The 26,950-nt window shown below is 48.2% G+C and overlaps 1 protein-coding gene across 3 annotated transcripts in view; it reads left to right on the top strand.

The window, feature by feature from the left end:
* LOC119437625 (valine--tRNA ligase, mitochondrial-like) overlaps positions 1 to 26,950 on the top strand; it is a 201,138-nt gene that overhangs the window by 130,263 nt on the left and 43,925 nt on the right. For 2 of the 3 annotated variants that reach the window (XM_037704619.2, XM_049660746.1), the window contains 3 exons: positions 1,003 to 1,162; positions 3,914 to 4,050; positions 16,256 to 16,411. In XM_037704619.2, the coding sequence (XP_037560547.1) occupies positions 1,003 to 1,162; positions 3,914 to 4,050; positions 16,256 to 16,411 (453 nt within the window). The remainder of the gene's footprint in view (positions 1 to 1,002; positions 1,163 to 3,913; positions 4,051 to 16,255; positions 16,412 to 26,950) is intronic. The other variant, XM_049660745.1, reaches the window with a different exon arrangement.

Raw genomic sequence — 26,950 nt, forward strand, 5'->3', positions numbered from 1 at the left:
ATCTTGAAAGCAATGTGCGATGGGCACAAAGTGCGCGCCTGCGGGGGATTTATCTTCAAAGCGATCTGCGATGTGGGCAAATTGCAACTAGTGCCGGTAGAGTCGTGTGCGTGGTGCTTTTGACATTAAGTTTGCGTTGAAGCGAGAGACGGCTTTTAGGTCAATTCGCTCGCTGCTATTGCTGCGCCTTCTCACTCCAGTGCATTGACACCGAGTTTGCGTGGCCATCGAGCGGGATGTGTTCATGTTTACCTGTGCACGCGCGACACCGTGCTTGGTAATTTATTTAGTAAGCGAATGTTTACAAGTTTATACGGTTGATAAAACTACTGTCCATAGTTCGTATAGCTGTCTACTAATCTGCTATCGCAATTGATGCTTCACCTTTCAGGCGAAACTGCTAAATTTTTTCCTGCCGCATTCTGCCTTGCCGATCATATGTGCCTTCTCCTCGTGAGATAGCAATTTACGCTTCTTCGTTGCCATAGTCTCACGCAGGTGGGTAATGACCACGCGTGGCTATGGATTGCAGTGGCGTAAATCAGTACTTTGAATTTGATTTTGTTCACGAAAACCTCGTTCAAGCGGACATGTGATCATCACAGCTTTGGAAGGGCTTTCTAATTTTACTACTCAGCAATTGCGATTTCAGTTCAGTCCCAGTTTCGTTCTCGAAAAGTTCGTTGAAGTGGAAATACCGAGTAAAATGCTTTCGTTATGAAGATACTATTTTTGTATTATTTTTTATGGGCAGCTGACGGAGAAACGGAAAATATTCATTGCTGTGGAAATTTTATTCTAGTGGCGTTCGTTGTAAGGGGATTTGACTGTATTGACACGTCAAATTTGCCTGTAAGAACTCCTTCATATTTAAAGAAGTAACTTTGCGAAATTTAGGGCTGCTGCTTTGTTAAAAGGGACTTTCTGGCACTGTAAAACAGTTTCTTGACGTTTGCTTGCATTTCTAATGGATACGTCCTGCACATAATTCACTGCTTGCAGGACATGGAGGCAACAACTAATGAACTGCACCGGCAAGGCTACATTGGTGAAGAGGAACTGCGCACAGCATTAAAAAGTCAGCGGCAGGCATTCCCCAATGGCATCACTAAGTGTGGCAGTGATGCGCTGCGCCTGGCTCTGCTCTTGTACGACGTCACAGGTAAGCCCATTTGAGTGTTACTGATTTGGTTGAAGAGTTGTGTTTAGCTGCCTTTCATGACAGCTTAGAACTAAAGTTATGAAAGAGAAGAGAGATTCAGTGTATTGTTTGAATTTCAGAACAATTCAAACGTAAAGCTATAACGGGCTGTGCACAGCAGACTTATTAGCGCTCCTATGGTGAATACAGTATGCTTATCTTTATTTGTCTCTGGATAATTCGATAGTTTGGTTAATTTAATCCCAACTGAAGGTCCCTGCCGGCATGCATTTTTATGGGCAAGAATTTTCGTTATTTCGATTCTGAACTTGAACCTCGGTGGATAATTCGAACTTCATCAGCATCAGCATCATCAGCCTATTTTTATGTCGACTGCAAGACGAAGGCCTTTCCCTGCAATCTCCAATTGACCCTGTCTTGCGCTAGCTGATTCCAACTTGCGCCTGCAAATTTCCTAACTTCATCACCCCACCAAGTTTTCTGCTGTCCTCGACTGCACTTTCCTTCACTTGGTACCCATTCTGTAACTCTAATAGTCCACCGGTTATCCATGCTACGCATTACATGGCCTGCCCAGCTTCATTTTTTTCTCCTAATGTCCATTACAATATCGGCTATCCCAGTTTGTTCTCTGATCCACACCGCTCTCTTCCTGTCCCTTAACGTTAGGCCTAACATTTTCTGTTCCATCGCTCTTTGTGCTGTTGTTAACTTGTTCTCGAGCTTCTTTGTTAACATCCAAGTTTCAGCCCCATATGTTAGCACCGATAGAATGCAATGATTGTACACTTTTCTTTTCAACGACAGTGGTAGCTCCCAGTCAGGATTTGGCAATGCGTGCCATATGCACTCCAACCCAATTTTATTCTTCTGTAAGTTTCCTTCTCATGAGCAGGGTCCGCTGTGTGTAATTGACCTAGATAAACGTACTCCTTTGCAGACTCTAGAGGCTGACTGGCGATCCTGAATTCTTCCCTTGCCAGGCTATTCAACATTGTCTTTGTCTTCGGCATATTGATCTTCAACCCCACTCTTGTACTTTCTCGGTTAAGGTCCTCAGTCATTTGTTATAATTCGTCCCAGTTGTTGTTGAACAGGACAATGTCATCTGCAAATCGAAGGTTGCCGAGATATTCGCCGTTGATCCTCACTCCTATGCCTTCCCAGTCTAAGAGCTTCAATACTACTTTTAAGCATGCAGTGAATAGCATTGGAGAGATTGTGTCTCCTTGCCTGACCCCTTTCTTGATAGGTAAGTTTCTGCTTTTCTTGTGGAGAACCAATGTAGCTGTGGAATCTTTGTAGATATTTCCCAAGATATTCACGTATGCATTTAGCATTTCCTACCGAAACTTAGCCAAGCCTAGTAAAACCTGGAAGAAGCTAGGTCGATCACCAGCTCCGCTGTTTGCTCTAGCCTTGCACCACTAGTTCAAGCTGCCCACATTTTTTCCTGCTTTCTGCCCTCGGCGATCATATGTGTCTTCTCCTTTTACGCTTCTTCGTTGGAGAAGCCATTTCGACCCGACATACACCACAGAAAACGGCAGCGATTGTGGTGATCCCGTGCAGTCTCACGCAGGCGCGTGATGACCACGCGTGCCTACGGATTGCAATGGCGTAAACCAGTACTTTGAATTTCATTTCGTTCCGAAAACCTCGTTCAAGCAGACATATGATTGTCATAGCTTTGGAAGGGCCTTTTAATTTGACTACTTGGCAGTTCCAATTTCAATTCAGTCCGAGTTTCGTTCTAGAAAAGTTTGTTGAAGCGGAAATACCAAATAAAACACCTTCGTTATGAAGAGACTTTTTTTGTATTGCTGTCTATGGGCAGCTGAAGGGAAATAGGAAAATCTTCGTTGGGGCGGAAATTTCGTTGTAGGGGGATTCGACTGTACATGGAAGTCAATGGGATTTAGGTCGGGACCGCGAAACCGCGACGTAGGAGCCGGGAAAACGAAGCAGCGAGGAATGTATCAATATCAATGGGGTTCCGCTGTATTGTGCTCCGTGACCAGCGGCACAACAGCAACCAACCCAAGAGCGATGGTGACTGTGGTGATAACTGCGTGAATAACACTATCATGTGTGTGAGTACAGCAGATGTTGAGGCCAGGCTGAACGCCACGGCATTTTTCTGTACGAATGAGGCTAGTCCTGAGGATCCGTTGAAGCACATCCCTTGTGCAACAAGCTTTTTCAAGCACGTTTCAAGTGGAAATGGCAATTAACTATGTATGATTATATTGCTAAATTAATCAGCGGCGAGTTTCAATGTGTTTCAGCCATTTCTTTTAATTTGATACGGCGGATAATATGATCAATTTCATTGGTCCTTTCAAGGTCAAAGGATGTCTATTGTATTAAAATTTTTGTTACATCAGCTGGATGACTTGAAGAGGCTGCCACTACTTGCAAGGCAAGTTGCAGAGTGATGTTTGTAAATTAGGAAACTTATTGAACTTAGTAGTAATCACGTTATAGCAGATGTCCCAATTATAGAATTCAAGCCGAGCAGTAGTTTAGCAGACATCTCTTGCTTTGCACCACTTTCGAGAAATGTCTTCAAAATCATGGAAAAAATGCATTATGTTGCAATTAACACTTATCAGCACTATGGAAAATGGAGTGCTGACAGTGTCCAGTGACAGGGGCACACAGTCCTGTGAACCTTGTTGTAGTAAACTAGCTAAGCTCTCAACTTGTGTGTGTGTAAGATTGTGAAACTGATTATCTTGTTGCGTGCAGCAACCAACGTCAACTTTCAAATGAAGGATGCTGTCTACTGGCTTCACTTCTGCAACAAGTTCTGGCAAGCAACGCGTTTCTTCCTGTCGGCAGCTGAGAAGCTTGGCAACTCTCCGCAGTTTATTCCCCTGTCCGAGGTATGTGAGAGAGCCAGTGTGGTATTTTTCGCAGGTCATAAAAGATTTATTGTCGTATGGCACGCTGCTCACCGTCTTTGAAGAGCTATGATGTACCAAAATGTCCTTAATTTAAAAAGTGATTAGATTTTAGTTACTGTTGTCTAAGTTTAAACGGAAACAATGAAAATGATGTGAAAGACCAAAGGAATGCCATACAGATAAAGCAGGTGTCCTTGTACGTATGTCTGATCTGGCAGTCTTGGTTTTATGTTTTGGTTTGTGCATGCTGCTTATAAATAATCTTTGAGATAAACTCTGGCAATGGGTGCACCTTGAACAAGGTGGCCATAAAAACTGGATGTATATTCCCCCGCAAATCTAACGTGTACCCAGTTTTTATGGGTTGAAAGTAATGAAATAATGTTTACCCAAATTGAACACACACCCGATTTCATACCGAAATTTGCGGGCTTCTGGGTTTTACATTTCGAAAAGAAAGAAAAGAAAGGGGAAACTTATAGAATTTACCTTCACAGAATATATAAGTTTATGCACACTTAATGTCTATCATCGTCACTTCAGACAGCCTTTTATCGTGGTCTGTGAACTACAGCATATCATCCTCCGTGCACTATGTTGTTCAATATTCTGCATTCTTTTAGCATCTTCACAGCAATTGTGAGGATTTCTGCCTTGGCTAGCCACCTCGTCAAGTCTTGCAGCTAGCTTAGGATGCCATCCTCGTAACCTAACCTGATAAAATCCTTATAATCACTTCACAACTACGCCGTTCGGTTCATTTTCTGTGATTATTCCTACCTATCATTCAAGCGTTACTGCCATGAAATCACGTGCTAACCTTCCCACTCTTTCATCTCATCCCAAAGTAGCTTGTCTTCGCCTTTCTCTCATAAATTTTATCACGCAGCACCTCGAACCCCTGTCATAACATCAGCCCATCATCCTTCAGGTCGCTTCAACAACCTTAAGCCAATATACCCTCCTTCAGTGCCTTCTTCTGTGCATCAGTCATCATCCTTCGTGCGGACTTCAGCGGATTAGAATGGTCTTTATAGCGATGCTATGCACCACTCCATCATTGCCAAATTTGAAATAGTCATTAAAAGCATCTTGTAGAAATAATTGCGTCGACCCCTGATGTAAAACTAGGGGTGTGTGAATATTGGGAGCGAGGACTTATGGAGTCGGCATCTTTGGAAGCGCCTCGCTTGCGTAATATGCGGGAAAACACGGCGTGTTCCTTATAGGTTTGGCTGTCAGCGCTCAATAAGAACAGCACATGGGAGCCCTCCTGGCCATTTCTGTAAGTACTCTCCGAAAGAGGGAAGTTTCTTACTGTCAAAATAATAAACTCGGCCAAACAGAAAGTGCAGTATAGCTCACAGGCGCTATCTCTTTACCGAATATGTACAGTGAATGCCCATTGCACGCGGTCGCCATGATGGAGTCTCCCGAACCAGCTTCTTGGGTGAAAGGTATAGGCAGTCGCTGAGAGCTGACTATGTGAAATATGTTCTTAAAGTGCGCTGTCTGTATAACCAAATGGAGTAAAACAGAATGAAGCTTCAATGCAGTGATCGCACGGGTTTGCAGCGACCGACTGCGCGTCTGCATGTGAGTGCGTTTGCGCACCGTAACGGGAGCTTTAGGCCATAGCATATGAACTTTTGGCAGTACACAAGCCACCATTGTTGCGTGGACACTATCAGAGCTGCTAAAACATAATTTAGTTACAACTAGGGGCTTCGACGCTATACGGCTACTCGTGATGTGCTATCGTGATGATTCATTTTTTTTTTTCTTCTAAATTCTTGGACATTTGAATATTGTTATTTCTCAAGTTGTGTCGCACTGTATGTTTATCGGTCTTCTCAGCGAGGAGTTTCCCTTCGGCTTCTTTTTGTTAATCCTGTACAGTGCAGTCCACTTATAACGATATCGATAAAAACGAGTAATCCTATCGTTATAACCGATCATCGCTATATCTGGACTGCCGAGAAAAAAAATTCCGAATATAACTTTGCAGCCCCGAAACCGAAACTTCCACTTGCGATTAAAAAAAAATTAACGTTGTAGAAAGTAGGCCGTGAAAAATAAAACTTTTATTTGTACCTCTAAATAGCGTCTCAATCGTTAGGCACGCTGAAATAGAAATCTGCACTTGCCTTCGCAGAAGTTTCGGATTCGCAACCGCCGTGTGCATCACGTAAATCTGCTGCGCGAACACTGGCGGCTATAATTTAGCGTGCATGAATTCAAAGAGCGACTCGATCGATGACGTTGCACTTTGGTTAAATCTCAAGGTCGGTGTCAAAGACGGGCCATTGTCAAGCTCGTCGTCACTGCTGCTGCTGTCGTCGCCTCTGTCAAACAACGCTGCCGTCTGTCGCGACAACGATCGCCCCGTCAGAGTTTTCTTCGCTGAACGAGGCAGCACTATTTGCACTCAGAAGCTCCTCCATCGAAGCACCACCTATTTCATCGTCAGTAGCGACCTGCTCCCAGAGTTCGGACAGTACCGTGTTGCTTTCGCCCATAGGGGTTTCGTCGTGGCGCACGAAGCCCGCCTTTTCCGTTGATCGGCATAGACACTGCTTCTAGCCTTCATCATCGTGGCGCTCCCGGTTTTCATAATCGTCGATATCATCCACTGCGCAAGCTCGTACTTCGAGTCTTGCAAAATTCGTAGCTTCGTCTCGAGATACGCAGCTTTGCGCTTTGTCGGTGCACCTCCCGCTGCTTCCGCGGTGCATTTCCACGCTAGCTGAGAGAGGGAGATTGTAAAGGGAGCGCAGGCCGCGCAGGCGCCGCTTGCTTATCACTTTCTCCCATCCATGCATTCTCCCCCCTCTTGCAAAATCAGTTTCGTCTCAAGGGGCGCACCTGCCGCTGCTTCCGTTGAGAGAGAGTGCGGCAGGGAGCCTAGGCGCCCCTCGCCAGAGGAGGCGTCGCCTTCGCTTATCGCCTTTCTTCCGCCCTCTCCTTGCGCGATCGCCGGTGACGCGGGGGTGAAGCAGCTGGCGCCATCTTGTGCACGCTGCACCAACTTGCGATGCTCTCCGTGGCTTTCGCAATTTGCGCGCAGGAGGGATGCGCTGCGCGGTAATGGCAGCAGATACGAACTCGCGTAGGCAAACTTTTCGCCCCGTCTCGGTTAAGGGGAACGTAGGAACGCAATTTTCATGATTATTCTGCATGAAAAACGCCGCCCAGAAGCAAAATTTCAATCGTTATATCCGATATGCGGTGAATAACATATCGTTATATATGGGTTTTTTTCTCATAGCCCTAATGCATAAGTTGATACTCTTAGTTCAGCTCATTGTTATAACCGATATATCGTTATACAGTAGAACCCCGCTGTTACGTTTTTCACGGGACCGTAAAAAAAAAAACGTAAGAGCCGGGAAACGCAAGAGCCAGGAAACAGGAAAAATTGAGAAATGGGAGTAGTATTGAACTGCACACAATATTATTTTAATTCTTACGTGCGACAAAAAGTAGTTTCGCCCGACAGCCGAAGTATCGATTGCGGTGAGCTATACAAAGTAAGAATAGTAGTTTTATCGTCTGTATAAACTTGTAAACATTCGGTTATTAACTAATTAACAAACATAGTGTCAGCGCCCACAGGCAAACATGAACACATCACACTCGATGAGCGCGGACACGCGCAGTTAAGCGCCGCTGCAGAAGCGAGCGAAGTGACCTTCGTGCTGTTGTCTATCGCTTCAACCCTAACTGAGCGCCGAGAACACGCAGCACGCACAAAGCCACGAGCCGCCGACGCACCTACACTGCGTAGAATCTACCCCCACGCAGATCGCTTTCAAGATAGGGCCCGCGGGACCGCGCGCGCGCCGGCGCGCAGTATGATGCCAGAGCACAACGCTGCCCGCTACCCCCCCCCCCCCCCCCCCCCTCGCTCCCTCGCTGGTGCCTCGAGCGCAACGGAAGGAGGCGCGCTTCCTCTCTGCTTTTCTTTCGCGCGCGAGACGCGGTCGTCGGCTCCCCTAGCACGCTTTCACTCGCACATTCAGCATACGGCCGCGCGGCTTCCCTCGCACGCTTTCACTCGCACATACAGCATACGGCGCGCGGCGACGTATGCTGTATGTGCGAGTGAAAGCGTGCGAGGGGAGCCGACGACTGCGTCTCGCGCGCGAAAGAAAGCATACGGCGCGCGGCGACGGCGTTATCGCCCTTGGACTTTATACGGAACATCTATGAGCCAAAACCAATTTTAGGGCCGCAACGCGTCATAGACATCATCTTTAGATAGCAAAAGCGGATATCAAAGGCCATACTTTTGCTGGCGGAAACCGAAAATACGTAATAAATGTCGCCCCCAGCACTTTGGGCGGCCAATGCCATCGTCAAACAACCAAGCCAAGCGACATGAAAAGTCAAAATGGCCGCTCGGGCCGGCGCGGTGTGGCAGTTCGCAACGTATGATGCGGGAACGGTCCCACAGTTGCGACGTAACAGCGGGGTTACCAATGCATTGGGTTCTATGGGAGCTGTGCCGGGACCGGCCGAAAACGACGTAACAGCCGGGAAAACGCAGCACCCAGGAACGTAACAGCGGGGTTCTACTGTATGTGGTATCGTTATATGTGGACTGCACTGTACATTCATGTTTTGGTGCTTACACAAACATGAGCATTTGCCGTGCCTTTTTTGAATGTGCTTCTTACAGTTCCCTTTCCCTTCTGGTGAACTTGCCAGTATCTAGCATCAACAACTTCATAGACCAAATCTTCACGTTAACCAGGCAGTGTGCGCGGGCGAGCTTCTCATTGCACGCTTTCTGCTGCTCACCGAACATCGCTCCCTCAACGCCGTAGCAGAAATCTTCCTCGCGGAAGTGCTTGCTAGACACCCGAGTTGTAGCTGATGGCTGCTTGCTGGTTCTAAGTTTTGCAATCCAAGCTACACGCAACTTCTTGGCCTGCGGGTACGTGTGAAGGCTGACACCGGGCTCCGTTGCGTTCGGGTCCGGCACTTTGGTACTGAGCAGTAGCCTGCCATGTCAGACACCTTCAAAGGCAGCCACTACCTATTATAGTGCTTTGAAGTGTTGTCCAGCAGACACCCTAAGCGGGAAAACATTCCCTCTGAATCGAAACCATAGTGCAGGTGGGACTAAACTTTTGTTTTCAGCTCGCTTTGGCGCTTCCGAAGTAGATGACGTGACCGCTATATCCACGTGATCCCTCATACCACGTCACGCCAGTGGTGGCACCAGCTTTTTCAGTGGTGGAGCTCGCCCCTAATACTGAAAGCAGGGGTGTGCGAATACTGAATACAGTAAAACCTCGTTAATTTGGATTTCACGGGACCGAAAAAAAATGTCCGAATTAACCGAAATCATCGAGGGCATCCAGAAAACAATAAGCAAATGCTTACTACGTCAACGCACTTTTATTTAATGAATGGGTGAGCAACTCCTGTTGCTACAGTAGAACCCCGCTGTTACGTTCCTGGGTGCTGCGTTTTCCCGGCTGTTACGTCGTTTTCGGCCGGTCCCGGCACAGCTCCCATAGAACCCAATGCACTGGTAACCCCGCTGTTACGTCGCAACTGTGGGACCGTTCCCGCATCATACGTTGCGAACTGCCACACCGCGCCGGCCCGAGCGGCCATTTTGACTTTTCATGTTGCTTGGCTTGGTTGCTTGACGATGGCATTGGCCGCCCAAAGTGTGGGGGGCGACAGTTATTACGTATTTTCGGTTTCCGCCAGCAAAAGTATGGCCTTTGAGATCCGCATTTGCTATCTAAAGATGGTGTCTATGACGCGTTGCGGCCCTAAAGTTGGTTTTGGCTCATAGATGTTCCGTATAAAGTCCAAGGGCGATAACGCCGCCGACGCGCGCCGCATGCTTTCTTTCGTGCGCTAGACGCGGTCGTCAGCTCCCCTCGCACGCTTTCACTCGCCCATGCAGCATACGGCGCGCGCCGTATGCTGTATGTGCGAGTGAAAGCGTGCGAGGGGAGCCGACGACCGCGTCTCGCGCACGAAAGAAAGAAAAGCAGCGAGGGAGCGAGGGGGGCGGGATAGCGGGCAGCGTTGTGCTCTGGCATCGTACTGCGCGGCGGCGCGCGGTCTTTATTCTATGGCACGGTCGCGCGGGCCGTATCTTAAAAGCGATCTGCGTGGGGGCAGAGTCTACGCAGTGCAGGTGCGTCGCGGCTCGTAGCTTTGTGCGTGCTGCGTGTTCTCGGCGCTCAGTTTGCGTTGAAGCGATAAACAGCACGAAGGTCACTTCGCTCGCTTCTGCAGCGGCGCTTAACTGCATGTGTCCGCGCTCATCGAGTGAGATGTGTTCATGTTTGCCTGTGGGCGCTGACACCATGTTTGCTAATTAGTTAACAAGCGAATGTTTACAAGTTTATACGGACGATAAAACTACTATTCTTACTTTGTATAGCTCATCGCAATCGATACTTCGGCTGTCGGGCGAAACTACTTTTTCTCACACGTAAGAATTAAAATAATATTCTGTGTAGTTCAACACTACTCCCATTTCTCAATTTTTCCTGTTTCCCGGCGCTTGCGTTTCCCGGCTCTTACGTTCTTTTTTTACGGTCCCGTGAAAAACGTAACAGCGAGGTTCTACTGTATTTTGCACTAAAGCAGAGCGGAAGCTGAAATTCTCATCATCTCGTGACTGATTGGCTCTCGCAGCGGCGATCGAGGCCTCGCGAGTTTCGTAGCACGGCCACGGCGTGCACTTGCTGTTTTTGCCAGTGAGCTCGCGAAAACATAATCAAGATGTATCCAGTGCTCTTCAACCTCCACAGCTTTGCACCGAGTCAAAACGAAACAACTGTTTGCCACAACCGTTGCGGAGAAAACCGTGGCCACTATCGACGCGATTATGATTGGCAACTATTCGTGGTGCTGAAGGCATGCACCCGACGCAGGCACCGAGTCTGGACAAATTAACTACCATTCACTGCAACAACTGCGGACGAATCCGCGGTCGCTATCTATGCCATAATCGATGGCGACTACGCAGTTTTTTAGGCACGCGGCCGACACGCTTACCGGGTAAAAAAACTACTGTTTGCTGCAACCGCTGCGGAGAACACCTCAGCCGCAATCGACGCGATCATGGATGACGAGTCGACTACGCAATTATGAAAGCCCGTGGCCATCGGGGTGTTCTGCGCGGCGGTAAACCCAAGAATGCAGGCTTTAAAGACACAAATAGACACGAAGTGTTCCGGCGTTGCTGTCATTCCCGTACGATTTCCGCTGATGACTATGGCGACGCGGACTCAGCCGTTTCGTTTCAGTTGGGCGCTAGCGCCGTTTGTGGTCTTTTGCGGCGCTCCTCGCTCGCTGAGCTCTGAAAGTTGTCCGAATTAACCGATGTGCTGCCAAATAAGTCCGAGTTAACAAGAGTTTGATTGCATTGAATAAGGCATACGCCGGCCAGGATCAGAGTATGAGTCCGAATTAACCGATTTTCCGAATTAACGAGGTTTTACTGTAGTAGATTTCGAATCAAATCAAGATAAAGAAGCTGAATATTGAATCAAATATCAGGTAATGTTTCACAAAATTTAATGCTATAAAATTTTGGGCAAGAAAATTCGGTGGTGCACATGCTTGGGAGTATCTTAGCATTGCATAACAAGAATGCAGCTAGCTATCAGTAATTTAGGTATGTGCAAATCGAGATATACAAAACGACCTTTTATTAAAGGGAACGCCAAATTAGTATGCCAGCACTTATTGCAGCTCAGTTATAGTATGTGAAGGAGGTCTGGAAAATATATTTTTTGGATCAATATAATTTCTTTTAAATAGAATCAAGTGCTTTCTTCCTCTGAAACTAATATATTTGTGTCGTTCTGAAGTACTGAATTCGAATGAGGTTCTCAGTTTAGTAGTGGACCAGTGTTTTGTGGCAGTCCTTTATTTATTGCATAAAAAGCTTTGCTTTCCAGTTTTTCGCCAAAATACAGACGGGCTATCCCAACTTTATGGCAGGTGCGTTATTGGAAGGCCAATTTGTGCGACAGACGAAAGGACCGTTGCATCAGGTGACTCGATCACCGTTCTGCGCGTAGTCGGGGCTGACGGTAAAGAGCAGGCACTGGCCACACCACTTCATTGTCAGGTTTGGTGTGATTTGCCATCTGTAAAAGATTCTGAAATCTGGAGGGCCACGGCAAGTTCGCGCGATGACTCCCCCCCCCCCCCCCCCCTCACTTCTCTTCAGTCATCCGCCGTCCGCGCAAATTCATGCAACCGGGTCATGCCACTTTCGTGCCTGCCGTGTACATCCAAAGGTAGTCCTGTGACGGGTTGCTCGAAGCTCCAAAAAGAAAAGAGAGTGGTTTGCATCGACGGACAGCATCGGGACTGTGACACTGCCGTACGGTGTGTCGCAAAGATGGTGACTGTGAACAACTTTGTTGCCATCCCATGCACTTGCTTTCACTTGAGAGGCAGCTTTTTCAGCTTCTTACAGTCGCACGGCGGTTGCAAATAGATCTGTCTATATGGCACCAAACTAACTTTAGTCACTGACGGCCAATGAAGCACCGCTGATTTCGAGATATTTTCGAGATTTCAAGACACATTTGAGATATTTTACTGAATTGGTAACTATTTCGTGTCAGAAACAAATTGCAGCTGGCAAAAAAAAAACTACAATAAACCGGCTTGCTGCCGCCACCTCTGGAGAGGGGGAACGTCAGCACCTCAAAACGCCTTGGTTCCAGCACGTCGGACATCGTATTGGACGCTGAATCGGACCGTGTGCCTTCTGCTTAAAAAGCAGGGGCCTTTTCCTTGTTGAGTTCAGCGTCATTTGTCACCCGTGAAAGGTTCTGAAATTGGGAGAGTCATGGTAAATTCATGCAAGGCATCATCCAAACCATAACTTTAGTTGCTGATGCCTGACAAAGCAGCACCGATTAGGCTTAATATCCTGTACGGGTTAGACTGACAGCTGGTGAAGTAATGTTTGGGTTTGCGGGCAACCATGCATACCAAGTTTGTCTGTGCAAACTCACACTTGTGGGCAGAAAGCTCCAGACTGCATGAATACTTGAGCGTGAACCAGGGGCAAAGGGGGCAGCTAGATGAAGACACACCAAACACGTTCCCCCCAAAACCACGTGTTGTAAATCTTTTTTATGAAGCCAGGGAAAGTAAAAGGCAGAAAAAACTGTTGGTTTTAATTTATATGCAGAATTATCAAGAAAAAAAAAAAAGGAAACGAAAGGGGACAAAAAGACAACTTGCCACAAGTGGGAGCCAAACGCACATCTTATGCTTAAGCTTTTGTAATATAAGCAGCCCGTCATTGTCATCGGCCCGCATGGAACTATGTATGGAGAACTATGGATGGCAACTTGTTCTGTATCCTTGTGACGACGATAATGGCAGTGATGCAGGCTCTGATGGTAGGCTGTTGCCAATGGCTTGGGAGCAAAGTTCCAGCAGATAGAAGATGTGGTACTTGCACAGTCTGTGGGGCATTTCTTTCAGTAATGTACGGACAAGTGTGAGCAGATGAGGAGCTGTGCAAGCATGAGAGGCCCGCTCTGTTTCTCTGCTGTCTTCTAGCTTTACTTGCCTGCTTCTGTAGAGGCCTATAAGCAAACCAGTGATGGTTCTGGCTCACTCAGTGATCTGCTTTTCGGCTGCGTCAGGCCTCAGAACAAGTAGCAGCATAGCGGACGACTGAGTGAGCCAAAGCGAGTGCCGAAACGCCGCTATGTCCTACTCCCACGTGACCATCTCCTGCGTCAGGATGTCACGACACAGTTGCCTCCTATGAAACGAAACTGAAACTGGTTCATGGAAAAGCTATTGTAGCGTTTAGGACGGTCTAAGGCATGCCAGTATTTTCTCTAGAGTTTCTAGGCCAAGGACCCTTATTTAACGCTAGAAGTAAAAAGTAGAAGATGTTGTGTCAGTACTCATTTTAGACATGGCATTGGGCATTGGCATTGGGTGTTGTTTGTTGCTATTTATGTATGCTGAACCTCTGTGCTCACTTCGGAATAAATTTTGAGTCTGCTTCATTGTAAAATGATTTGATATAGTACTAGTATTCTCGCCATCCGTAGTGATCATTTCAACTAATGAAATGGTACATTTTTCGCTCTGTCATCACTGCAGCTGCACATTTTCTGCTTTGACTCGCAGGCATATACAGATTCCTGTGGGCTCACAAGGCCGTCTTTCTAAACTGTATATAATAGGCATGTACATGTGCAGTCCAAAGTGTCATGAGTATGCAATCAAACTGCTTATTCGTTTCAAATGCTTCGTTCGTGCTTTTAATAAAGCATGCTGCACTATTTACTGAGCAATGACAGAAACTTGCTAACGTTGGGATTGCTAGGATGTGAATATTGTTTAATGTTAATCATGAAAAAGGCTGTTCTTCATTTGAAAACTATTTGGTATTTGATTCTATTTTATTTGCTTCTGGGATTCACTATCTGAAACTAGTCATCTTGCATTACATGGTTCAAAATTTAGTTGCAGTTGTCCTTTAAGGTTGCAGTACGCCAGTGCAATGAATATTGTTTTAAAAAAGTTAATTGCTGTGCATGTTTTATTGACCCTTTTCGCGGTGATCCCGTGGGCGCTGCCATGGTTGATCACGTGGTGACGCTTCCATTGCTTGCCTCAGCTGCCTCCGTTGCCTCCGTGTTTACAATGGATCTACATGACGCCTGGCGCGGCCCACTAAACCTCTGTTTCGGGAGATATCGTAGACGCTGACTGGGTGGACGTCACGAAGCTTTGGCCAGAGCTTCAGAGGACATGTAAAAGCCCTTTCAGAGCTCATTAAGCTTTGTCCAAACTGTGTGCACAGTGTATATGGTGCTTGTTCTAAAAGCGAGGCCAAAAATATTCCAAGCTATCCCAGCTTTCTGCTTAAGAATTGAATCAGGCTCAGTGTGTTTTGCTTTTCGTTCTTTATTTACCAAATACTTTGAAGCAGTGGCTTGTGACGTTTCTGACTCAGTGAAGTTTGTCGGTGCGGTCTCTATCTGATTATTTTCTGCCTAATCGCTAGCCGGTGTGCTCAGTTGAAATAGATTTGTTCTTGCTGCACGCAAGGCTTGGAACGTAGCTGTTCTGTACTTTGTAATAGCATATAGCAAATATGTAGTATCGCTAGTAGCTCGCTTACTCCTGTGGACCGCCAGGAAACATTAACCTTCAACCATTGGTGTGATGTCGGTGTAGTCGTTGTCACCCATGATCTGGCACGCTGCTTCAAGTGTGCACCCCTTTACATATCCTTAATACGTTGGCGATAGAGTGTGCGTAAGTTTGCATGCAAGTAGGGGTAGATGTGTGTAGAAAACATGCACGAAACTTACTATATACCAGGAAGCAGCACTACTCAATTTGTTTAACGAGCTGTACTCTTGCCGACGTCCCGGGGTTGAAGTCTTTTCTTTGGAGGTCAGCGATACAACGGTGGCGGATAACTGAATTTTTTTTTATGCATGAGGAAAGTTGTACAATGAGAAGGGCTGGCAACAGAGGCTGTCCGTATGTAGCAACGGTCCGTGAACTTGGTCACACATATTCATTCTATTCCTTAATATGCCAGTCACTATTTTTGCAGCAAACTACGGCACACGTCTTCAATCTACCGCTCCACATTTTGCGGCATGAATGGAGCACAGTGCGTGAGCGAAAACGCAGTTGCATTTCCGACAGCTGATGGCACAGAAACAAGGCAGAAGCGGTTATTTCGTATTTGTGCGCTTTTGCTGAGGCAACATATGGCGCGCCACCAAAAGCGCCATTTCGTTTCTCAAGGAGAAACTGCTCCGTGAAAAGGGTCAATAACTAAGCATCCTTTTCTTCATGTGCCAGTTTTCTTTTTCCTGGGCTGTCAAAGTTTGCCCTTTACATTACGTTTGTGGTCACTTTGTATGGTTGCAGTTATAGTATTTATTCAAAAAAGCCTTTTTTTCTTCATTTTTTTTTCAATGGGAGGGGGTTCTTACAAAGGAAGGCAGTGCACAGACAGGACATTGGGGAAGGATGGGACCAGTACAACTGTCGCATTGTATCTATCTCCTCACTGTTGTGTTCATAGCCACAAATCAATTGGGCAAGCCTCAAACCTTGAATAGAATCTTGGAAGATGTGTTAAGTATGCCCTAGGGATTGTGGTTAACTGCAAGCCCTTCCATTTCAGATTGAGTCTCAACTGAGCCTGACGGACCGCTGGCTTCTGAGCTGCCTTTCACGTTTCGTTGGCACCTGTAACGACTCTCTGTCTACCGGGACACTGCACCACTTCGCTGCGGCCATCCAGACTTTTGTTGTTCAGCAGCTCTGCGATGTATATCTGGTGAGGTTCGGCCCATAGCCTCGTGCGGGCATGTCTCTTCATCTAATACAGTGCGTGTATGTGCACTGCCGCAAAGATGGGAAACATGAGAGTTCAAGCATGATACACGTAAAACAAGGAGTAACAGGAGGTGATTGCGGTTGATGCTCCTGTAGCAGGAGCACTTCACACTCCTCTGAACCGAGATCAGTTTTATCTCAAAGGAGACGTGTGCTTTCTCACATGGTCACCCTTCCGCTGATGTACTTTAAAGGGGCCTGTAACACTTAGGCCACCATTCTCGCTCTAGATCAATTCTCTGCATGTCACAGAGATTGAAGCAGAAGGAACTACAGTCAAACCCACTTTTAAGGATACTGGTTTTAACAATATATCGGTTATAACAGTGAGAAGCTGCTGCACCGTCAACTTTTGTATGTTTTCTGTGGTGAAATTTATGCTTACTACAATGCCCCCATGCCTCATTATCAGTTATAACGATGAAGTCTGGCTGCTTGGTGTCCGTGCTGAAAGGGAACAGAATGCAAAATCCTTGAAAAGAAAAACAAAAATTCTAGTCGCTGCACACCGCCGCGTGCTGTTTTCCAGCCTTCTCCGCATCACCAGTCTCCCGGGCCTTTCTCCCGTCGCCTTTCCACCCCTCTATACTCGAATGGGCTGCACGCATAGCTCTATGCTGCGCCACCCTCTGAAACACGAATGGACCACGCCTGCTACGCTGATAGCGCTGAGCTGCTTTCAGATTGCTCGCTTACCCCTCATTCTCCGCAGTTCTGCCGATGGAATGAGTCGCGCGTGCTCGTCTTTGTTGGTTGCATCGAAGTCATTCCGGGCCACATAGTTTCGCCACTGAAACGGAAGATGGCTGATCTGCCCGCTGATCATCAGCAATGCACGACGTTGCCGGTGAAAAGAAAGTGCGCACTGCTATAGACTTGGGAAACGAAGTACCTCTAACCGATGAGGCAATCATCGCGAACGTGCTTGCATCGGATAGCGACAGCAACAGTGATGGCGACGACGGCAGCGATGACACGGTAGGGCAGACTGCCTCAACGTTGTCGTCTCCCCTGCAGATAATTCTGTTCCTCTGGGGCTTCATTTTCACGAGGGACCTTCGCGTAAACCAAGCAAAGCTGACAGACATGGAGTTTTCTCGTGCAAGCCAGTGAGAAGTACGTGGCGAGATGCAAAGGGCGATCTCGCCCCAACATTTCTTCTGGATTTCTCAAGATGAGAGGCTGCTGCGACAACCTTCTCGCATTTTTTAAAAGGCCCCTTTTGAGGCCACCAAAAGGGTGCCTCGGCAGAGCTCGCATATCACTTGCCACCCTTGACCCTCCTTTGCAGTTGTTATAGCAGTGCCATTCTTGAACGCCAACAGCCACGACTTGTTACACGCAATCGGAGCATGCCGGAAGCAGAGTTAAACGAGTCAACACAACAGCTCTGCCATTCCCCTATTCTGATTTTTTTCAAGCAAACCGGTTATAACAATGGAATTTTCGTGGTGCTTGAATATTGTTATAAGTGGGCTCTACTGTATGACATCTCATGCACACAAATGTAGGTGATAGAACACAGAAGAATCACTATACAGGGAAATACGCAGCTCCATTCAGCTTAAATTTTCACGGCTCTCAATACCCTATTTCACTGCACAAGTGACCGTATAATGTTGGTAGATAAGCAGCAGGTTATCGGCATTACACAGAGAAAGTTCAATAAATCACTTTTATTTTCAATGTGAAAAGAGGAGAAAGGAAAAAAAGGTGAGACAGCTTGATGAAGGTTCTGCCCTTTTTTTAGTCAACAGCATGTGCAGCAAACAGCATCTTTCCTAACACAACGTAATAAACGTTCAAAAAATATTCACAGCTAAGAAAAATTACAAAAAAAAAGTTTTTTCTTGTGATTTTTCTTTGCTATGCAAATTTTTCAACTTTTACAGTGTTCTTTTTTACAGTAGAACCCCGCCGTTACGTTCCCAGGTGCTGCGTTTTTCTGGCTGTTACGTTGTTTTCGGCCGGTTCAGGCACAGCTCCCATAGAACACAATGCATTGGTAACCCCGCTAGGGTGGCTAGAATGGGGAGGTGTGAATACCGGCGGCGCAAGCATGACCCCTCAGTGCACCGATGCCGCAGGGCGGCACTGTTAACCAAGGCGCGATAAAAATACAGGGACCTTAAGGCGCGGGAAGGCACGCAACCAAAATGAGTGCATCGCCAGCCTCGGGTATCGCGCGCTTTCTGTGAGCGTCATGGAATACGTCTTTATTATGAAATCAACGATTTATCAGCCCACATCATTACTCCTGTGAGATTTTACGGACTCATGTCGCATTGCGTCAATAGATTCAGGCGCTTTTTTTTTTCCTCCGGATCAGGATCATAGGGGCTGGGGACTGGAACAATTTTGACCACTTCGGTTTCTTTAACGCGCACTGACACCTTACGGCACACGGGTTCCTTGCATTTCGACTCCCTCAAAATGTGACCGTCGTCCTCGAGGTCAGCAGTAATCGCCCAATGCGTGCCGTACATACGACCTGTAAATCAGGTAAACATTACCTGATTACTTCTCGACGTACAAACCACTTTGTGCCAGCGCTTGCAGCATGTCCTTTAGACGCTCAAATAAGCAATTTCCTATGATTGCAGACAGCAACATATCTGGTCGTAAAATTGTTTATTTAAGTGAGGAAAACAACTATAGAAAAATTTGATCTACAACACTCAAGATTTCAGTGCTTTTAGTTTATTCTCAGTGCCCTGCTGAATGACACCTTTAAGCAAAAAATGAATCCTTTTTACACAATAAAAACATACAACTGACGCTGTCATAGCAGCAGAATGCTCTAGACCATGGGTTCTCAAAGTGGCTTCCGTGGAACCTACGGGTTCCGCAGGCCCCTGCTCGGGGTTCCGCGAGACACTGATAAATTTTCCCTGGTCCCGCTCTCGACAAGTGTCTAAAACGGCGGACACGAGGTGGGCTCAATCCATAGAACCTCCATTACCCATGCCTCAGTGTCAAAAAGCACATCACAGTGCGTAACAGCAATGCGTGAACTGTGCAATAAATACGCAGACAGCTTTTAGCCACCCAACCTCTGAGAACGGGCAGCGCGCCTAAGCTTTCGCACTTGAATCTCGGAGGCCGTAGCTTACCACCTTTCTCCTATGGGGTTGGTGCTGGTAGCGTGCGCACTGACATATACGTTGGAGGAATAAAAAAAATGCGCACCGCAGAAGAGCAAGAATGGCGTAGTGTCCAACCGAAACAAAGCGGCGCAGTCCGCATCGCCGTGGTCCTCAGCGGCAATCATACGCGGCACGTGACTCACAGCAACGCCGAAGCGATTCGGGCCTAATTGTGCCTTTAAAGCCTTTATCACAGAACAAGCCTTTATTCTTGCGTTTATCGCCGCGCGTAACACCGCGTTGGTGGCTAGCCGCGTGCCTCCATAAGTGCGTAGTCGCCATCTATGATTGCGTTGATAACCACCGCAGTTTTGTCCGCAGCGGTTGCGGCAAATAGTAGTTTCGTTTTCACTCGGTGCGCGTGTTGGCTGCCTGCCTTCTCAACTGCGTAGTCGCCTCCCATGGCAGCATCGATAGCGACCGCAGTTTCATCCGCACTTCTTGCAGCGAACGGTAGTTTCGTTTTGACTTGGTGCGTGCGTCGGCCGCTTGCTTTCTGAACCTGAAGGTCGCCGTCCATGATCGCGCCGATAGCGGCCGCAGTTTCGTCCGCAGCAGTTGCGGCAAGCAGTAGTTTCGCTTTGACTCAGTGCCAAGCTGTTGAAGATGAGCAGCACTGGCTACATCGCGATGGACGGACAATTTGTTGGTGAGCCGCTGAGTGGCGAAAAAATAATCGGGATGTGCGCCCATTGGTGCAAAGCGCGTCTCAGTTGAAGACGCGCCATGAAGGATGTCGCGAGGCCTTCGCTGCTGCTAGTGCTAATCAGTCGTGAGATGACGAGAATTTCAGCTTCCGCACTGGTCTTGTGCTAAATAGAAACAAGATTTGATGATTCATTGAGTAATAAAAGGGTGTTGACGTAGTTAAGCATTTCTTTATTGTTTTCTTGATACCCTCCCTCGATAATTCGACATTCGGTTAATTCGGGGGGGGGGGGGGGGGGGAGGGGGTTCCTTGTCACTTTATGGAGCTTAGCAGGGTTCCCTGGGATGAACGTACTTGAGAACCCCTGCTCTAGACAACCAATTTTTGGCACATCACCAATTGATCGACTGCATAAACTCTGCCACAGCTTTGGCATGCAAACGAGTGAGTTTGTTTTCAAGGGCATTGACCAGCTTGTAGAATGGTTATGATGGATATAAAAGGCCCCCATGGTCCCTCCTGTTTGTTCTTTAGATTCCACAATGGTTTCGTTGTGAAGCTGCCCCGCCAAGTAGATGCTTCAGCTGGCAAGTCCTTCTCCAATGATGAACACTACCATATTGGTTAACATAACAGGCGTGGCATTTCGTTCATTGCAAACTCTGCAGTCCGGTAACGAGCAATGTTTTGTTTAAACTTTTGCATTGACCACAGTTCCAAAGGTAGTTTAAGCTGGAAAATGAACAATTCTTCTGTGACTGGATTGGGCATTCCATCCCGCTGTATATTTGCAGCCTCCACGTCTGCCGGTGGGCATGCATTCCCCCGTCTTGTCAATAGACATGCGCCGCTTCTCTTGTACAGTTAAACCTGCTTATAACGAACCTCCATATAACGAATTCCTGGATATAACGAAGTTTTTCTATTCCCCGTCGTTACTCCATAGAAGCACATGTATTTGAGACCTCTACGTAACGAAGTGGCAGCGGGAGACCCCCTCGATATAACTAATGTTCCCCGCCGACAACCTAGAGATTTCGCCCCAAATTTTGTCATTTTTGCTTGAGCAACAGCCGGAAAGCCGGAAGCACCTTCACCGCCGCGACGGACTGCGAAGTGAGCGCACATGTGCGTGCGTGCGAGCGTATGCGAGGTGGGCCTGCATCCCTCGACCCGGCGATCTCGCCGCCGCAGGCGTGACCTTTCCCCCTCCTTTCATTCAAACCTGATCCTGCCGCTTGCTGCAGCTGGCCTCGCCTGCCAAGCCGGTACTCCCCTTTTCCAGTTGATGTTGCCGACGTGCTGGCAGACGCTGTGACACATCACACTCGATGACCGCGGACACGCGCTGTCAAACGCTGGCGGCGTGTGGAAGCGCCGCTGCAGAAGCGAGCGAAGTGACCTTCGTGCTGTTGTCTATCACTTCAACGCAAACTGAGCGCCGAGAACGCACAGCACGCACAAAGCTACGAGCCGCCGACGCACCTACACTGCCTAGACTCTGCCCCAATGCAGATCGCTTTCAGGATACGGCCCACACGACCGCCTGCCGCCGCGCAGTACGCAGTTGATGCCAGAATACAGTACAACGCCGCCTGCTACCCCCCCCCCCCCTCGCTCTCTCGCCGGTGCCTCGCGCAACCGAAGAAGGCGCGTGCGAGATTTAGACGCGGTCATCGGCTCCCCTCGCATTTTTTCACTTGCACATACAGCATACGGCGCGTGGCGACCGCGTTATCGCCCTTGGACTTTATACGAAACATCTATGAGCCAAAACCAATTTTAGAGCCACAACGCGTCATAGACACCATCTTTAGATAGTAAATACGGATCTCAAGGTCCATACTTTTGCTGGCAGAAACCGAAAATACGTCATAGTTGTCGCCCCCGGCAGTTCGGGCGGCCGGTGCTATCGTCAAGACACCAAGCCAAGCGATATGAAAAGTCAAAATGGCTGCTCGGGCCGGCGCGGGGTGGCAGTTCGCAACGTACGATGCGGGAACGGTCCCACAGATGCGACGCAACAGCGGGGTTACGAATGCATTGGGTTCTATGGGAGCTGTGCCAGGACCGGCCGAAAACGACGTAACAGCCGGGAAAACGCAGCACCCGAGGACGTAACAGCGGGGTTCTACTGTAACACTATACGACGCTATGATGCCATCGTGACGCTCGCTCTTGGTTTCTGATGCCCCGCGCTTGTGCGAAACGACACGCGTCCACGCATCCAGTACCTATTGTGACATTCCAAGGATGAGTGCTTCGACGAAAACGGAAAACGGGTGCGCGTTACAATCGAGGGCCCGTTAGAATCGAGTAAAATATGGTAAGCGTTTCCTTTTCGAATTTTCGCGCCGAACCTGCATATAACGAAATCCTCTTTATAACGAAGTTTTTCGGGAATTTGTCAATTTCGTTATATCCAGGTTTAACTGTAAGATAATAATAATACTCTATTCGTACTCAGAGAGTCGAATATTGTTACGTGTGAAAGGACACAGACGAAAGAGGCTATTTACAGGCTATTTACACTGAAGCCAGACAGCCAGGCCCACAATCGCTCGCACCGAGAGCACAGACACACTTCATCGTCTTTTGCGCGGCGGCTCGTCTCTTCAACATCTTTTGATGCTATCGTAATACTACCCCCCCGGCGGCAAAAGCGCCGTCACGGTGCTGTTAAATATCCAAGGTGCTTGGAGAGGTGTAGGGTTTGAGCCGGGCGACGTGGGCAATATCACTGGTTGTCACAGCGGAGGATGTAGTGGGCATGGCTAGAACGATTTCGTAGGTGACATCGGTCACTTGGCGGAGCACGCGATATGGGCCTGTGTAACAGGAGAGCAGTTTTTCACAAAGGCCAACTTTACGCGATGGTGACCAAAGCAACACGAGGGTGCCGGGCGTAAAATGCACATCACGGTGACGGAGGTCGTAGCGTTGCTTCTGCTTGTCTTGAGACACTTGCAGATGAGCACGCGCAAGTTGGCGAGCATGGTCAGCATGGGCGATTGCATCACGGGCATAATCACTAGTTGAAGCTGTGGGGAACGGAAGCACAGTGTCCAGGGGTAGCGTCGGTTCTCGGCCATACAAGAGGTAAAACGGGGAAAAGCCAGCAGTTTCGAGACGGGAAGAGTTGTATGCAAAGGTAATGTAAGGTAGAGCCAGGTCCCAGTCACAGTGGTCGGCGGAAACGTACTTCGATAGCATGACTGTAAGCGTGCGGTTCAAACGCTCAGTGAGGCCGTTCGTTTGTGGGTGGTAGGAGGTGGTAATTTTGTGCTGTATTGAGCAGGCACGCATGATGTCGTCAATGACTTTGGACAAGAACGTATGGCCACGGTCGGTGAGCATTTGACGCGGAGCACCATACATCAAAATGATATCGTGTAGGAGGAAGTCCGCGACGTCAGTAGCGCAACTGGTCGGAAGAGCGCGTGTTACAGCGTAGCGGGTCGTGTAGTCCGCAGCGACGGCAATCCACTTGTTTCCTGATGTTTCCGACCACTTCGGAGTTCCGTAGTGAGGACGGGGACCGCTAACCTCCACCAGAATGTTACGTGTGAAAGGACACAGACGAAAGAGGCTATTTACAGGCTATTTACACTGAAGCCAGACAGCCAGGCCCACAACGCTCGCACCGAGAGCGACACACTTCATCGTCTTTTGCGCGGCGGCTGGTCTCTTCAACAATATGTAGTCCAGGCATACAGCGTCACAGAAGGCGGAACTGTCTATACCGGAGTGGTTAACGTGCTGAACCTGGGACCTGTGGAGCGTGTGAGACATCTCTTCTTTTTCTTTCTTTCGTCAGAGTCCTGCTAATGTATTTTGGCAAGTTCAGAAGTGCTGTGGGTGCGGCATCTTCTGAGAGGGCAGGAATGCGATGTGGTATCAAGACTGCAGTTCTATTAATAAAGTCGCGAACGATAAACCTAAGGAAAAAAAAAAGAGACAGTGGTGATCAGATTGAGCTAGCGTGAAAGGCTAGCGTGAATAATACTGGGATGGCAATTTGCAATGCCACGACGATGCTGTGCAACACGCTATGTATCGCTAGAAACACCCCAAAATAGGCGACGAGACCAAAACTGACGGCGAAGGCACGGAGGCGAGGCGAGGCCGGCAGGCCGGCACGGCTATGCTTACTGCGTCACGAGCGGTAGCGCCATATTTCCCCTGGTGGCATCGGTGCACAAGGGGGTCACGCGCGCCCGCTGGAAAGTCCCGCCGGTATTCACACCCTCCCATTCTAGCCACCCTAACCCCACTGTTACGTCGCAACTGTGGGAGCGTTCCCGCATCATACGTTGCGAACTGCCCCCCTGTGCCGGCCCGAGTGGCCATTTTGACTTTTCATGTCGCTTAGCTTGGTTACTTGACGATGGCATTGGCCGCCCAAAGTGGCGGGGGCGACACTTATTACGTGTTTTTGGTTTCCGCCAGCAAAAGTATGGCCCTTGAGATCCGCATTTGCTATCTAAAGATGGTGTCTATGACGCGTTGCAGCCCTAAGATGGGTTTTGGCTCATAGATGTTCCGTATAAAGTCCAAGGGCGTTAACGCCGTCGCCGCACGCCGTATGTTGTATGTGCGAGTGAAAGCATGTGAGGGGAGGCGACGACCGCGTCTAAATCTCCCGCGCGAAAGAAAGAAAAGCAGGGAGGAAGTGCGCCTTTATACATTGCGCTCGAGGCACCGGCGAGGGGGGAGGGATAGCGGGCAGCGTTGTGCTCTGGTAGTGCGCGGCGGCGCGCGGTCGTGCGGGCCGTATCTTGAAAGCGATCTGCGTGGGGGCAGAGTCTACAGTGTAGGTGCTTCGGCGGCTCGTAGCTTTGTGCGTGCTGCGTGTTCTCAGTGCTCAGTTTTCGTTGAAGTGATAGACAACAGCACGAAAGTCACTTCGCTCGCTTCTGCGGCAGCGCTTAAATTCCTCACGCCAGCGTTTGACAGCGCGTGTCTGCGATCATTGAGTGTGATGTGTTCATGTTTGCCTGTGGGCGCTCGCACCATGCTTGTTAATTAGTTAAGAAGCGAATGTTTACAAGTTTATACGGACGATCGCAATCGATACTTCGACTGTCAGGCGAAACTGCTTTTTTTTCACAGGTAAGAATGAAAAATATTGTGTGCAGTTTAACACTACTCCAACGTAACAGCGGGGTTCTACTGTATTGTGTGCAGTTCACCAATACTCCCATTTCTCAATTTTTCCTGTTTCCCGGCTCTTGCGTTTCCTGGCTCTTACGTTTTTTTTTACGGTCCTGGGAACAACGCAACAGCGGGGTTCTACTGTATTGCACGAATAACATGTGTTCAGTATTCATGTACGTTTTGTAAACTTATTCTTTGATTTATACTTTGCTAAGTATGCTATTGCTATATTTTGTGTTATTCGAAGAAACACCAAAAATAGCAATAAAGTCGACTTGTTAATTCGAACGTCTGGTTTATTTGAACTGATACTGTGGTCCCGTCAAAGTTATGCGTATTTAAATGGGCGAATATGCCCAGTAATTCGAATGAGCAAGCGCTTGCGACGGTTAATTCGAATGTGCTGCGTTCTAGCAATGCTCCCACCAGCACGCCAATTCACGTCACGGCGCCTCTGACCAGCATTGCTCTGACCCCACCACAGAGCAAAATCTTAGGAGAGAGACCGCTCAAGGCTGCGCGCGATGAAAAAAAAAAAAAAAAAAGACCGCGGTGGAAATTTGACCCTCTCAAATTTCAAGGTCGCTGTTTCTGTGTCGCGCCGGAACACGCCCATACGTGCCGACGTCTCCGCCACGCGGTGAAAATGGCAGTGAACCCTTCTCCTTTATGCTTCCTCTATTTCCTGGTCACGTGTTCACCTTGAACGCTGCGGCGGCAGCGCAGGGGGAAGCAGCGGTGAGGGCTCAGTCTAGCCAACGAAACTGCCCACGCCGGCCAACGCTCGCTTCCCGATAACAGCAGAAAACGAAACTTCAGGGAGCAGGCTAAGCTGGCGCTGGACCGGTGGAAGCTACAAGAGAGTTGAGAGGGAGGACAAGGGGAGGCGTGAAGCGGCGGAGTTGCCGAGGCCAAATCCGCTTCCCTGCCGCCCTCCACCCACACCTTCGACGGTCTCCACGTGCGTCCGTCGCCATGCCGGTGCCAGCTTAGCCCGCTCCCTGAAGTTTCGTTTTCTGCCGTTATCAGGAAGTGAGCGTTGGCCGGCGTGGACAGTTTCGTGGTCCTCGCTCACTGTGTGCTTGTGCACTGTAATATTTCACGACTCGCACCGTTCGCACATTGTGCTATGGTGCATGAATACTTCCAAGAATAAGTCCTTCTTTTAATTCGAACAAATTTTCGGGCCCCTTCGAAATCAAATTATCAAGATTCGACAGTAGCCTACTTGGCATTGTATAAATCAACGAATAAATTTACAAAACGTACATGAGTGCTGCACACATGGTATTTGTGCAATAAAAAGAACACTAGAAAAGTAGAAATCCTAACAAAAGTGACTGAACTCGTCGTCGTTGCTTAGTGGCTGTGGTGTTGGGCTGCTAAGCATGAGGTTGCGAAATCGAATCCCGGCCACGGCAGCCGCATTTCGATGGGGGCAGAATGCAAACACTCCTGTTTACTTTGATTTAGGTGAACGTTAAAGAACCCCTGGTGGTTCAAATTATTCCAGAGTCCCCCACTACGG

Source organism: Dermacentor silvarum, chromosome 1 (genome assembly GCF_013339745.2).
Source record: "Dermacentor silvarum isolate Dsil-2018 chromosome 1, BIME_Dsil_1.4, whole genome shotgun sequence".
In the NCBI taxonomy this organism is placed as follows: Eukaryota; Metazoa; Arthropoda; class Arachnida; order Ixodida; family Ixodidae; genus Dermacentor; species Dermacentor silvarum.